The sequence below is a fragment of the Leguminivora glycinivorella genome, chromosome 10 (assembly GCF_023078275.1).
Source record: "Leguminivora glycinivorella isolate SPB_JAAS2020 chromosome 10, LegGlyc_1.1, whole genome shotgun sequence".
In the NCBI taxonomy this organism is placed as follows: Eukaryota; Metazoa; Arthropoda; class Insecta; order Lepidoptera; family Tortricidae; genus Leguminivora; species Leguminivora glycinivorella.
In genome coordinates, this window is record NC_062980.1 from 15,236,883 (window position 1) to 15,252,278 (window position 15,396).

The 15,396-nt window shown below is 37.3% G+C and overlaps 2 protein-coding genes across 3 annotated transcripts in view; one reads left to right on the forward strand and one right to left on the reverse strand.

The window, feature by feature from the left end:
• Window positions 1–15,396, forward strand: part of LOC125230059 (trifunctional purine biosynthetic protein adenosine-3) — a 43,665-nt gene that overhangs the window by 5,320 nt on the left and 22,949 nt on the right. Inside the window, exons 4-7 of the mRNA XM_048135047.1 lie at window positions 1,423–1,636; window positions 8,459–8,589; window positions 8,952–9,075; window positions 9,753–9,975. Of these exons, the coding sequence (XP_047991004.1) occupies window positions 1,423–1,636; window positions 8,459–8,589; window positions 8,952–9,075; window positions 9,753–9,975 (692 nt within the window). The remainder of the gene's footprint in view (window positions 1–1,422; window positions 1,637–8,458; window positions 8,590–8,951; window positions 9,076–9,752; window positions 9,976–15,396) is intronic.
• Window positions 10,966–14,210, reverse strand: LOC125230057 (zinc finger protein 431-like). Of its 2 annotated transcripts, XM_048135043.1 has the most exons (3): window positions 13,756–14,210; window positions 11,678–12,831; window positions 10,966–11,574 (listed from the first exon to the last, which is right to left on the reverse strand). In XM_048135043.1, exons 2-3 carry the CDS (start codon window positions 12,729–12,731, stop codon window positions 11,312–11,314), a joined length of 1,317 nt encoding a protein of 438 aa, XP_047991000.1. In that variant the 5' UTR covers window positions 12,732–12,831; window positions 13,756–14,210; the 3' UTR covers window positions 10,966–11,311. The 2 variants fall into 2 exon arrangements, with proteins under 2 accessions (XP_047991000.1, XP_047991001.1); XM_048135044.1 differs by lacking the exon at window positions 10,966–11,574 and having other exon boundaries at window positions 11,753–12,831.

A 15,396-nucleotide genomic window follows, 5' to 3' on the forward strand; every position in this document is an offset into this window, starting at 1 on the left:
TCTACAGCCTTTTACAATGTATTTGATGAGTTAGTCTACCCCAATAAATAACGTAGAACAATCTACACTAAACTATTATTATTATGTTAGATACATAATAGTATCTCATCTCAATACAGTAATCAATTGCATCTTATACTTGTCTTCAAAGTAGATACTCAAATAGTTTTATGCCATTCTATTTTAAATCCTAAATGTAGGAGTATAAACAAAATAGTTACCAATGCCAACATAATTTCATTCTTAATAGTACAGTTATTTGAAATGGTTTAAGGACTTTGGACTATAAGTTCATTTGTATAAAATATTACATAAATAGTATGAGAAATATTGCAACTGTGACCTGTGACCATGCACGCGCGGTCTGTATCGATAAATTAATATAAATATAGGTACATGAAGTAAAGGTATACATAAACATAATATAGTCGTTTATGTGATAGATGCAGCGAGGAACGCATGCGATCACTGAATTTAGAAATAATGACAATGCTACATTTAAAGCGAGGCAAAAAAGATTAGAAACTAAAACCGCAAGTATGGTAGGTCATACATGCAAGCGATGCACGCCCCGCTAAACGCTCCGCTCGAGCGTCGACTCAGGCCTGCTAGAAGAATGGCATTTCTGCGACGCCAGATGCCGACAGAAATGCAGTCTAGCTCTGTCACGCCAATACACAAGAGCGATAGAGATAGCTACGAAAGTTTGTGCATTCGGCTACACACACAGGTCTTACACATTATATATTTAAACGGATTGATATTGAACAGAATGGATATTAGAATCGCTATTGGAAGAAAGAAGAACTATCCTTACTTAGTTCTCTATGCCATAAGTGCATATGCACTCCAATGCTGCAACAATTTATCTCAGAAGAACACGTGGTATTTACATCTCTACAGTCATAACACCAGAGCAGTATCCACGGGCCGTACCTTGTACCTTATCTAGAGTATATACCTCTATGCTTTATCTACAATAAAAACGGATTTAGGCATATTGCATTTTAAGATGAAAATGTCATGTCTCATAATTATTACGAAGATGACTTTTAAAAGGTGCATTTCACGAGGATGTCCCCTACGAAACGCATTTGCCTTGCATGGCCGCTATACGTCAATCAAATCCGTAAAGCTCGAGAAAATACTGCCAATTTGTTAACCGAGTCTATAAAGATTGCCATAAAAATCGCTATCTTAGAATTTTCAGAAGTATTAGAAGTAGGTATCAAATTTTTTGAGGGCCATTCACGTGGAGTGCCTCAGGATGCGTTTACCATTACCTTATTTTTTGAAAACTATCCTTAGACGACACAAACACAAATTCCACTGACGATCAGTCCACCAGATATTTAGTGTGGGTATAGAAATCTAGTGTTTGTCTTACCCCTTCATACTTTAACATTCCTTTCCCTTTCTCAGGTCCTTGCCTTCACCGATGGCGAGACTGTTTCCATGATGCCCCCTGCGCAAGACCACAAGCGCCTCGGAGACGGTGACACAGGCCCCAACACCGGTGGAATGGGCGCCTATTGCCCCTGCCCTCTCATCACACCGGATCAGCTGTTGGATGTAAAGGATCAAGTGTTGCAAAGAGCTGTCGATGGATTGAAGTCTGAAGGCATCAAATATGTTGGTAAGTCAAAGCAGATCTTGACTGTTGTCTTATAAGCTGAACGTTAAACTTTGCAAGGGTCTTGGAGACAGTTGTACGAGATCTAATACCGGTGGAATCGTGGCTTAGTGGCCATTTAGCCAAACCGCTGGGTGTGAAAGATGAGACTGTTATACAATCATCTTTACGGATATTAGTGGCATGTAAGTTTAGCGCTGAGTGAAATATGGAGGGGATAGCTGCGCATGGGGACGCATACCCTTCGCCCCCTGTAATACCCTGAGAGACCTGTCTTTGACTTCTGCGCAATAACGGTCAGCGCTTAACTTACGTGCCGCTACTTATACAATATCATCTATAGCCTCGTGAACACTTACCCCCTTATTCATAAACGTACTCTAAAGTTATCAAGCCGATAAAGTTCGTTTGTCCCTTTCCGACGTATTGGTGTGATAGAAAAGGACAAACGAACTTTATCGGTTTGATAACTTTAGAGTACGTTTATGAATAAAGGGGTTAATGTGCTAATAAAGGGGATAATGGTACCAGTTGGTACCTAATATTCATTGCAATTGATTTAGAATCTCGAATTTACATAATTGTACGAATATACAAATAATCGGAAATTAAATTGAATGTAGCAATAGGCAGAACATCATTCGTAAAATATGGTAAGATCTATCTATATTAAGTTAGTTGCATCACACGCGTGCGTGATTAGTCTGATTAGGTTTGTTTGTCGTAAAACAAGTAAACAGAATCCGAGTTGATTATATTACGGATTGATAACCCGTAGCCACACCCGCAGATATACGTCGACCATTCGGTTAAGGTTTCGTTGGGGCATCGAGTACATACCCTAATAGAGCAGAAATGTTATTTAATTTGTTCGAGAACGATTCCGTCAACTCGCAGCTACTCATATCCCCTCTCACTACGCTCCCATTGGCTGATACAAGGTCAAGTAATAAGTGCTAGGGATGAGGTAGTGCGTAAGTAAGGTTTATCGATAGAGATATTTTAACCCCTTACGCGCTTTATGCACCACCGTGTGTGCAAGCCCCAAAAGTCCGTAACATTGCATGCACACACGGTGGAGCAGAAATCTATTACATACTACTATATATTATTATTAGTATAAAACACGATATATATATATACAAAAAGGGAAAACTATATTTTCTTGGAAGTAAAAATGGTATAATAATCAGATTACAATTATTTTAAGTAAAAGTTATGAAATTTTCCAATCCCTAATTATGTATTTTCGAGTTTCTCAAGTTGTGTTTTTTATTTCGATTTAAATAGCAATTTATTATTTTACAAAATACTTGAACGTAATATTTAAATTAATACATATATCAGATAGAGATTTTACGAAATCGTGTCACCTAAATATACCCACAACATATCTAATTACACCTAAGAATTAGGTACCTAATACATTAATATAATCAATGAAGCTTAACATAATCGATAATATACAAATATTCGACATAAACCATTAATGCAAACATTAGTGCAAGATAACTTTCTCGTTTCTTTATTTAAATAGAGTGTGATCATTATGTAGTAGGTACACAAAATAATATGCCTTACTCATTACTTAAATATCGATACACCACTTGATGCTATAAATTAAGCATGTACAACACTAGTGCAGACTGGAAAGAGATGGTGTGATGTGAATTGAGTTACGTGGAAGCAAGAGATAACGACATACGTCTAGCCTGCGTCATCACCTTTCACTTTTGTTGTCCAGTTTAACTTGGCCTCCGGACAAAATTTAATATAAAGTAGTTTATAATTTAAAATCGTAATTTACCGATGAAAAGTTATTCCTTATGTTTTAAAGTCAGATGTTTTGCTGTTTTTTCTACAAAACTGAATAGAACAGCACGCCATTATAATAATAGTAAAACAAACTATAATTGATTTCGTAGTTCGCAGAGACGTACGCACGGATCCAATACTGGTTTTGTACTGTTTTAGTGAGAGCGTGCGCTAACATTTATAAGTGACAAATCACATATCCGTTGCGCAGACGGACAGCCCCATATTACCACTCTATTGGGTATGTCCTCGATGCGTTGGGGTATCTATAAATATCGATACGGAGAGATGATGTTCGTATAAAAATAATACAGGTAGGTACCTAGCGGCTATGGCAGGGTCAGGATGATGACTATTCGACTTTAGAACTGGTTCACAAAAGCCAAGAATTTTCTTGACTAACGATTATGATGTAAAAGTGTTCGACGTGACAGATTCTGACGAAAGAGTGATTTTGCAAAATTGGAAAAGAAATATTGTAGTTTGCTCTCTCCTCCGGCCGGAGAGCGTCAAATTCCAGGCCGCTGCGCTAAACGAAGTTACCAGTTCCCGGGCTTCCCGGCTCCGTAGAACAGATAAATATTATATACCTACACACTTCGGCCAGCAAAAAAGAAAGTCGTTGATCATATGTTTGTTGACCTCGGCTGACATTACATGTGATCTGAGACACTTCAGATAGCAACAGGCGTGTCAATGGACGAAAATCATTGTGAAATGAGTGAGAGATGAGGTTCACGTAACTCATAAAGGTTGGGTCACACTGATGTTTAAAAAATGGTGACAGTAATACGGTACGGAATCATAAGGCGGAATTCCATTACCGTTACCTATACAGCGGTGTGGTTGAATCTCTTCTCTCTGATTCCATGAACAATAGTAGGTCTGATTTGTATGAACAAGAATAGTATTTGACTAGAATAATAAATTGCCATAGCAACAGATAAGCTCGTCTCAATTATTGCGAAAGTCGATACAATGACCCCACACCGTCTCCGACTAATTATCGTGACAGCTATTCATTTCGTGTCTTGTTATCGCTTTGTCTGCGTCAATTTCGGATTGGTCATATGGAGAAGAGCGATGTAAATAGATTAGTGTGTTGCAGCCTAAATATTACATCATTACCTTGTTATATTAACCCTGACCTCTATCGGATGCAATGCCTATTGGATGTATTTAATTAAATATTACAAATAAATACGGCGTGTCGGTCAAAAACATCAAGTTCTAAACGATAGTCTTTAGTATCGCCAAAGAGGATCGAGTATTATAGAGAGTTACTGTAAAAGTAAAATGTGTAATCACAGTGCAGACTGCCATCTCTCAACACAAGCTTAAAACTTTTGAACCTCAGTTTTGACAATTTGGCCCTTATTCTTAGCTTGATATGTGTTTAAATGTCAAATATTAATATAAGCGCCATCTAGCTGAGCGTCCCTAAAAGGTGTATCGCCATCTAGGTCACCGTACCTTTTTCTATGTGGTTTTTAGGTACGTTTTTTGCCTTTGGTATCGCCAATGTAGGGGTTGAACTGTATAGTCCGTTTATACTTATTTAACGACATTTTCCCCACACTGTTAGATACCACAGTTTCGTTTTCTTTTAACCCCTTATTTGCCAAGAGTGGCCCTGAAGCTTAAGTAGTTTCATGTGCTCTGCCTACCCCTTTATGGGATACAGGCGTGATTGTATGTATGTATGTATGTTAGATAAAGGCCTTCCTCAATGATCTCCAAAGCGGCCAGACGCGTATCCCTACAATCTTGATCGGATCGCCAGTCCATCTCGATCGTAAAAAGCATTCTGCGTATGCGTCCAGCATTTAGTTTCAGCTGGTGTGATGATGATGAGTTTTAGAAGTTTCCAGGAATCAGTACATTGGAAATGCGAAAAGTACGAAATTAGCAACGAGGGGCGATAAATTTAGAATGAAAATAGTATTTTATGCAACAGGCGTTTAAGGAGGTAAGGAGGTGAGTGGCGTGGGTAACAATTTGAGGCGAAGCCGAAAATTGTTAATAAAGTAAAGACGCCGTGAGTATTTTTTGACTCACCGTTAAACACCGTTGTTTACAATACTTTTTCTACGACCATGCACTTAGTTTTTAATAGTTTTCTAGAATAACTTTCGTGAAATTCACACTTTCCTATATTTTGCACTGCCAGCGCAGCTGCCCAAAGCCATTCCCCGCCAGCTTACCTCGCACGCGCGCAGTAACGTTATAACAAAGCGTTGCCTTGGTTACAGAGCCAAACAATGGTTTTTAATTTTTTCGTTACTGAGCGGGTGCGCGGAAGCCGGCGGGCGCTGAATAGACTTTTATGTAGGGTTTTAAAGATCTATGCACGACCCCGTAAATGACGAATAACAGATCGGGAGAAAAACAAATGAATACGAGATTGAACGCAATATCTTCTATGACGTTCTACGTCTTAAGACCCGGACTTGTTTACCTAGTTGGCGGTGGCGCGTGCTCTGTATCATCTGGATCGATCCAACTTTCTCTAGAATTTACGTCTGTAATGTATTTATAATTTATCAGCAGTTGCTATATGATACCTACTATGATTTCAGCTTTAAGGTTGAATGTGCAAAGTCGATTCATAACATGATAACACGATCTCGAGATGCATCTTAGTTGTCGAATCGAATGTATTTATAATATTAAATATGTTTACATCATGTAAGTCACAGAACTTAATTTAGATAGAAGAAACAAATTCATATATTTGTATAGGGGCCGAGCGTGTCAAATTTTGTACTGAAGTTGATTCTTGCCTGTAATTTTAAATATGTCTCAGGCTCTTGATTGTTCATAATTTTTGTGTTGTTGCAATTGAATATCACGTAACGAGGCATTTTTTATGTTTGGTTGACTTCAACTTACAAAAATTGACGCCCGAAAGCTGCAAGCTGCGAGTAAAGACGGACAACTCAGTGGATTTCACTGAGTTCATTTGACACGCTAAGTAGATACGTTTGCTTGATCTATGGTATATATGACATCTGTGATGTAAGTAAATTAATTTAAGCTTGTACATTTTATTTATCTGTTAAAAATATAGAAGCAAGGATGATATTATAATACCGGGACAGACAAAGCCCGTACAAAAATGCGTACCCCTGAAATGTATAGGCCTTTTAAGCTTAAAACTAGATGGCGCTGTTTCGCAGCCTGGAAGTGGCCAAAATGATATTTTCCCCAAATATTTTTGCGTGTTTTTATAAGAACCAGGGCCCGTAACTTTCATGCCGATGGCAAAAATTTGACGTCACGCTACATATAGGGTGATTCAGGAGTTTTATTTAATAATTAATCATTATTCATCAATCATTTTAATCATGACTTAACCTAATCTATTCATACGTGAAATGATTAATACCTAATTGATACGTGAAAAGTAAATTAAATTATTTGTTTATTTTCTATATATACATTTTATAAAATACTTTTGTTACCATTATTTCAATAAATTATAAAAACAAAATATATTATTTTCTATACGCATGAATAGCTTAGGTACCTACCTTTGAAGTCATTTGGACATGATTAAATTGATTAATGAATAATGATTAATTATTACAATAAAACTATTTGAATCAGCCTATAGGTATGCAACGTGACGTCAAATTGATGTCATAGGCATGAAAGTTACGGGCCCTGATAAGAACAAATGACATGCTTTTTTATTTTAATATCATAATATCACGTCATTTCTCATTTTGAAAAAAAAAATTTGTAGGCATCATCAGTGTAGTTACGATAGTATTTAATAGGTGGCGCTCAAAAATTGAGGTACGATTCTTAGTATGAAGATTGTAAATCCTTTTTATAAATCATCCTTATATATAGGAAACCATACGGAGCATATCTGTAGGAAAGAGAGTATTTACTAAGAAACTTGTTAATGGCAACATCATTTGAAATAAATCTGAACTCGAGCCCACGTTACCTGTGGTTCAAAAGTCACATGTCTTGCCGATCGGCAAAGGTGTGGCAATTTCTACGTGTATTACATGTCCAGACCGCAATATTGACGTCATACATACTATGCAATTACATGGATGACCTGTGACCTGCCATTGGACGGTATACGTTCATAAACAATAGATAAATAAAGATAACTTGAGCAAATACGTATGACAAAATATTTAAAACAATCCGTTTAGAAGCAAACTTTATTTTTATACACATAGAGGTGCAATTATTGTTTGTACTGTTAATTAGCAATGTTAAATAAAAGTTGCGATTGTTACATTACTTTGCGGCGGTCTAATTAAATTGTTTTTTAATATTTTCTTAGGTTACCGCCGTAGTTACTAATGAAACAGGTTACCTATATCGCGCATAATAACGATGTGTCGAACTCTTTTCAGTGTTCGTGGTCAATGATGGGTGACTAAAGAGAAATTATATTGTGAATAGCTACCTAGGTATATACAAGATGTACAATTTAATAATTATTTGACCTTTATAACGCCGTAGAACTTGTAAGAGTAACGTAACGTACTTATAGTCGTCCCCACATCAACAACGCTTTGAATAATAGGCTAGTTTCCTACTAGTCAAATCAGCTTCATTTTAAGAACTGTCAAAACCATTTGCTAATATGGAATTTTGTGCGTTTAGTTTCCTCGCTATGAAATACCGAGGAGTGACGTCACGGTCAATTCACTTGCTCGTTTTTCAATTCCACACTCGGCGTTTATGTATAACAAATAACTATTATATCTTTCTCTTTGAATTATTAAATAGAAATTGTGTTTAAAAATAACTACTGTCCATATTTTTCGTCTAATTATGTGGTTGCTTTATTTCGTGCATTACATAAAATATTTTATTTGAAGTATAGGAAACTAGCTTATTATAAATGTTATGTTATGTTATGGCTTATGGCGTACCCTGTCAAAGTACCGTCTACGTTTTCAAGTAAGGTTGAGGTAAATTAGCTCGCTTGTGCCCGTGACCTTGGTAATCAAAAATTATCAATATAATTGTCTGCAGGTGTTCTGTACGCTGGCATGATGATAACTAAGTCTGGCCCCATGACACTGGAGTTCAACTGCCGCTTCGGAGACCCGGAGACACAGATCCTGATGACGCTTATGGAGACAGACCTATACACCGTCTTGAAGGTCAGTATAAATTAACACTTTCGCCACCAAGAACCCGGCCTGGCGGCCACTCGTGAACTTTGTTTAGATGCCGGAGAACCCGCTGGACTGGAAGACGTAGTGCGCTATTTTTGTCATGTAGTGAATGTGTTAAATTGTTATTTTTTTCTACGCTGATTGTGACGATATCAAAGTCCGAAATTTTGCAGATTTCTCATAAAAATTAAAAACAATAACTTGCCGGGGGCAGAACCAATTAGCTTTTCCTGGCACGGCCGTTTGAAAACTCTCTCTTTTCCCCTTTAACTACTTTTGAGTCGAGGAGCTCTTGATAGTGATCTAATAGAGAGTTAAGTCAGAGATCAAATTTTTAACATTCACAGGCTTGCGTGGACGGCACTTTGAAACAACTACAAGTCACATGGAACACCAAACTGTCTTCGGTCGGCGTCGTCATAGCATCAAAAGGATACCCAGAGACTTCCACCAAAGGATGCGTCATCAGTGGTGAGTGTACTTCGCATAAAAATTATACCCTGGAACTATTTACCCCTATTTCTTTAAGTACAAAAGAAGATCCTGGTCACGGCACCAAACTGAAACTAGCTACTGTCTTACTTGTTTGAATACTAGGATATCAACATGACGGATAGTGTCTATGTGCCATAAGCATTATTAAACATTATATTTTACTTTTAAACAGGTCTGAGCCAGGTATTCCAGGTTAAGAAAATAAAGTCCCATTTATACTGATCAAGGACTTGCATACATTACATAGCGGTGTTTTGATCTACGGAATTCATTTGCACTCTTACAAGTTTTCGTAAAAAATATTTTTCGAAGCCTGTATTTGTCAATGTTTTTGGAATCGTAATACATATTTCTGAACTACGTATTTATACTACTACGTTGTTTTTAACTACTGTTTAGGTTAACCTCATATGTATTTATGTCTATTTGTATTACTTAAGTTTCTGGTACATTATGTAATATATGTATGATGTTTATTATGACTGTTTGTGTTCTAAATAAACTTAAAAAAAGTTTTTGCCGTGTAAATAAGTTTAAAAATAGATGTAGGAAAATCATAAATCAAGGATTCTAAAAAACAATAGTAGTAATTTTGTTATTGACCTGTTTTACTGCGTTTAATGCGCAATCGTCTAAATCTCCATTCCTTTCAGGTCTCTCCCAAGTCCAATCGAACCCTGGCGTAGTCGTTTTCCACAGCGGCGTAGCCCGCGGCGCTAACGGCACCCTAGTTACCGCCGGTGGCCGAGTCTTGCTCATTTGTGCTCGAGCGGCTTCGCTCCGTGCTGCGGCTGCGGCGGCTGCTGCTGCCGCGGCCGCTGTAGACTTCCCTGGCAAGCAGTACAGGAAGGACATCGCGCACAAGGCCTTCTCCAAGTAAGTGTTATTTGAAAGGCTATAGCTGATAACGGCACTTTAGTGACTGCCGGTGGCCGAGTCTTGCTCGTTTGTGCTCGAGCGGCTTCGCTCCGTGCTGCGGCTGCAGCTGCCGAGGGGACTTTGGACTTCCCTGACAAGAAGTACAGGAAGGAAATCGCAAGGCCTTCTCTAAGTAAGTTTTTAAAAGTCTATAGCTGATAAAGGCATCTAGTGTCCGCCGGTGGCCAAGTCTTACTCGTTTGTGCTCAAGCTGCGTTCTGCGTACTAGTGTAGGTTTTCCAGTTTGAAAATCAGTTACCACAAAACGTAGAAGTTTAGAACCACTTGACCATACCGTATTATATTGCTTTAAGTAGTTGGGTTACGTCAATCCATAATGTAGCATTTGTAATGTTGAACCTCCGGATTTTAATTTCTACTGAGAGTATCCCAAAAGTACGATACACACCAGGCAGGCAAGCATGGTCGCGTGATAAACGATAACACGTCAGGCCGTCACTATCGCACTTACAAATAGAGCGAAAAGGACGGTCTGACTTTGTATCGTCTATCGCGCGACCGTGCTATCGGTTCTGGTAGCACGCATAAGGAATGCCATGGTTTAGCATGATTTGAAAAGTCCTGTTTGTGCTTATAGTGTGCTATGTGCTAATAAAGCAAGTATCGGCAGCATTTTCTTCGTGTATCGATCTTTCCCTCACATATGTTGTTTGTTTCAGCATGCCTCACCTCGAATGACCATGAGTTTTCGCTTCACAATTCATGTTACATTCCAAATTGCATTTATATCACTGTAGTACCATTTCAATAATCTCCATTTCATGTTATGTTTTGTTAATAAATGCTATTTTCTTCGCATTTTGCATTTCATTTCCCTTCATTTCGTCCTATCATGGTCTTCTTCATAAAATCATTTTAAATGCAGAGTTAAGTTCTTTATTTCGTTTTTTTTTTTTGTTTTGAAGCAAAACAAAAAAAGAATTTCTGTATTTCGGATTTTAATGTTTGGCAAAATCTTAAATTAGAAAATCAAACCATCAAGTGAGCATTGACAATGTTTAATCCCACTCCATCCACACTGACATCAATTATCGAAGGGTTAGAAACAATTGAAAATTAGAAACCTACCGAAGTGTGAATAATAATGTCTTTTAAGAGTTTTGTAATTTTAATAAAGAATTTAAATAGAATATTAGACATTTTAACAGATGGCGTTGCTCTAAAAGTTGTAGAGCTGGTCAGGACCAGCCAGATATTCACAATGTTTTTCTTCTTTATGGCACTTTTGGTTCAATTACATACTTTTATGGACAGTAGACACTTGTGTCGCTTCTCACCAGTGTGTCATCATATGGTCAAGTAAGCTGTTTCTTCCTACAGACGCAAAACTACATTGGTCACATTTATAGGGCTTTTTACTGTGTGACATCGTATGTGTTCGTAAATTTTGTTTGTCAGCACTTGTATAGCTACATTTGGAACATTTGTATAGTTTTCCATCGGAATCTGTGTTATTTGATGAGGAATTATCTTTGGAGGCAGTAGCACAATCTAATTCTTCCTTTTTTATTTTCATTGCCATTTTGTTCTGTGAATCTGAAAAAAATAAATCAATGACTATTAAAACATTAAGAGTATTAAGACCCTTATTAATAAAAAAACGTAACTGAACGGATTACAAAAAAAAAAATACACAAACCTAGTGACCCTTCAAAAGATACTGGTACGGTTTCAAGTTTCACACAAGTTTTATCAGCAAGTGGTCCAAATGTTTCTGTGGGGTTTTTACAGACTTTTGCTCCCTTGTGCCTCTTCTTATGCCTCAGTAAAGAACTTTCATGGATAGCAGCATAATCACATTCATCACATTTGTATCGTTTTTCACCATCGTGTCGGCTTTCATCACTGTGTGTCATTATATGATCAAGCAGAAAAGTATGTCCTACAGTTGCATAGTTACATTGATCACATTTGTAAGGCTTCTTACCATTGTGTACCTTAATATGAATTCGTAAACTATCTCTGTCAGCGCTTACGTAACTACACTGGCTGCATTTGTATATTTTTTCATCAGAATGCGTCAGTATATGCGATGCGAATATGGTCTTGAACGCAGTAGCAAAACCACATAAGTCACATTTGTACGGTTTTACACCAGAGTGTTTCACTTTATGACCTTTCATACTTTGTTTGTGCGCGGTAGCAAAATTACATTGACCGCATTTGTAAAGCTTCTCTCCATGGTTTTTTATATGATTAATTAAATTTGAATTGGTGGTTGTGGTGTAACTACATTGTTTACAATCGAAGGGTTTTTCACCAGTGTGTATCCTTATATGGCATATTAAGACTGACCTTTTAGCAGTCGCGTAACCGCAATAGTCACATTTGTACTTCCTGTCTTTTTTCCTATGAATAGTTTTGTGACTGATTAAATCCTGTTTAGAGGTAGCAGCATAACTACACTGACTACATAAGTAACTCTTTAAATGTGTGTTCATATGCCTTACATGCGAGTACTTTCTGGCAGTCTGGTAATTACACTGGTCACATTTGTACTTTTTCTCGCCATGACCCAGTTGGTGAATTTTTAAACCACCTTTCGAGTCACTGGCAAAACTACATTTCCTACATCTGTAAGGTTCATTACCAGTGCATTTCTTTCTGAGCCGTTTAAATTTAGATTTTTGTTGATTTATAAATCCAGAAAAGACATCTTTGTTCAACTGGCGAGACTCTCTGTGAGTACTCATATGACGACCTAGAGAGGACTTTCTGGCTGTTTTGAAACTACAATGCTCACATTCATAATTATAATAGGGCTTCTCACTTTGTTCCTTTTCTGAGTGTTGCCTGCAACAATAATAAAGAAATTAAGAATATGCAACTATGGGAACAAATCAAATTATTTTGACAAATATTATGTTTATTGGTTTTTAAGTAGTCACACTACTATATAAAAATTAAAAATCGAAATAAGATGTCATATATTATATATTAAAAAAAAATTACGGACACCACCAGGCAAAAGCAGGATTTTCTTTAATATAGGAGATGGCGGGACGACCAGCAGGCCGATTTTTGAGTCTCACGCGTTCAAATTCAGAAAATTGTCACTGAAAATAATAAGAAAGTCACCATTTTCAACATTTTAGTGACAAAATCCCGTATGCGAGATTCAAAAATCGCCCCCCTGGACGCATTCGCATTCGTCGAGTGGAGAAAGCGAGGGGAGGCCTTTGCCCAGCAGTGGGGATACAACTCGATTCCCAATGGGTTCCCTAAAATTCTGCAATATCTGTAGAAGTCCATACAAAACAGATCCCAAAAACCCCTCCGGCTTTACCAATGAAAATCTTCACGCCTCGCCACTGCTAGCCATAATTGTCAGATCAGATAACGGAATTAGGAGAAGTAATAGCTAGCAGCTAGCCCTATTTAGGCCATCTCTAAATCAATTTAATGTTTTTTTTTACTCAATAGAATAAAGCAATATCATGTTGGAGAGAACTTATCATTATTGTTTCATGTATTTATTTCAACATACAAAAAATACACAAAGTACAAACTAGTACACAAAACACACTCCCGGGAATGCATTACCGTTTTGATCATGATTAAGCCCCATGACAGAGAAAGAAGAACACAAACTCTGCACCTTAAATAGGAATTTAGATAGTTCAGTACTGCTGTGACATTTATTGGTATGATAATAGTATTTAATTGACACATTGCTGTGATAACTTCCATAATAATTAAAGTCTATTAAAAACTGACCTTGCATTGGCCTCTCCATTATCTCGGGGCCAAGTACATGCTCATCTTTTACAATATGGTCAGCATACAGCCCAGAAGCATCCTTAGAATTCTCGTCACGAACTTTTGAGCAAGACAATTCCATTTTTAAATTTTGTTTATGGTGTTCTTCTTTCACACTCACACTGTCATTTGTCTCGGTTTTTACTTGCATACCCTGCCGATGCTCAGCTGTTATACATACATCTTCGATAGTTTCTGCTGTTTTTTTCCCACAAATATCGTTGTAGGGTTCAAGTTTTATACACATTTCCTTTGCATCTAGCGTTGTTGACTCCATTGTAAACACGAAAGTACCAGCTATGAGTTATCTAAATCAACAGCGTACACTAAGCTAAACTTTATTCAATTCAGACTTCGATTAATATTAATAGCGTTTAAACAATAACTTGAAAATAAAATGTTTTTCTCGTACAGCGTAAATCGCTCGGACTCGGCTGATCGGGCTGATAAGCGAGATCAGTGTTGCCAGACGGAATCTGAAGTATACAGTAGAAAAATGAATAAAAAACCAGTAGATCGGGAGAAAAAGCAGTAGACTACAAATATTGATACCAAGTGAAGAAGAATGAAAAAAAAAATTATGCTGTTACACGAAAACGGTCCTGAAACTCTTTTAGACTTCTCGCGATTTCAAATTCATGAAGATTTGCGTTTATAGGTTTTGGAAAAAACATACAAAGGTCATTTTTGACAAGCTTTTTTTCTTTCTTATCGATGATCAAATGTTTTGTATGAAAAAAAATCGAATCGAAAAGCCACACATCAAGAAAAAACTTATCCCATACAATTTTTACGAAGATAAACTTATTCGACACAAGTGGCTCTCCCCAGCTACGCAACTACGCATGGGGATTAAAAATGGTTATACAAATATACATAGTAAGTTAACCGTAAAAGATAGGCATATGCTTTCGCGGACTTTTATGTAAACCTATGAGAGATACACTATTTCGTTATACAGCTCATTGATATAGCTGAAACGGTTTGGGCAGCGTTTTCGATTATTAAGGCTCTCAGCCAGTGGGATTTTGTCCGACTTGTTTAGCAAATATCGTCATATATCAAAATAAATAATAATAAATAATAAATATTTGGGACACCTTACACAGACCAACTTAGCCCCAAACTAAGCAAAGCTTGTACTATGAGTGCTAAGCGACGATATACATACTTAAATAGATAAATATATACATAGAAAACATCCATGACTCAGGAACAAATATCTGTGCTCATCACACAAATAAATGCCCTTACCGGGAATTAATGCCTTAATGCCGGGATTAGAACCCAGGACCGCGGCTCAGCAGGCAGGGTCACTACCGACTGAGCCAGACCGGTCGTCAAACAAAACATCAAAACATCAAACAAAGTCGCAACAAATTATATGCTTAAACCTTCCCTGAGAATCACTTATTCATAGGTGAAAACCGCATGAAAATCCGTTCAGTAGTTTTTGATTTTATCGCGAACACACATAGACAGACGCGAAGGGGGACTTTGTTTTATAAGGTGTAGGATGCATTCAATTGATTCCATTCCTATTCAGTATCGATGGGGCAGTTGCACAAATAAGAACTTTTTCTCAAACTTGCAATGAAA

Bases quoted from the DNA above. Each gene is read 5' to 3' on its own strand.
- LOC125230057 (XM_048135043.1), bottom strand. From the start codon at position 12,731: ATGAGTACTCACAGAGAGTCTCGCCAGTTGAACAAAGATGTCTTTTCT. The intron at 11,575-11,677 runs GTTTGTGTATTT...TATTTTTTTCAG, and splicing joins ATCTTTTGAAGGGTCACTAG to ATTCACAGAACAAAATGGCA.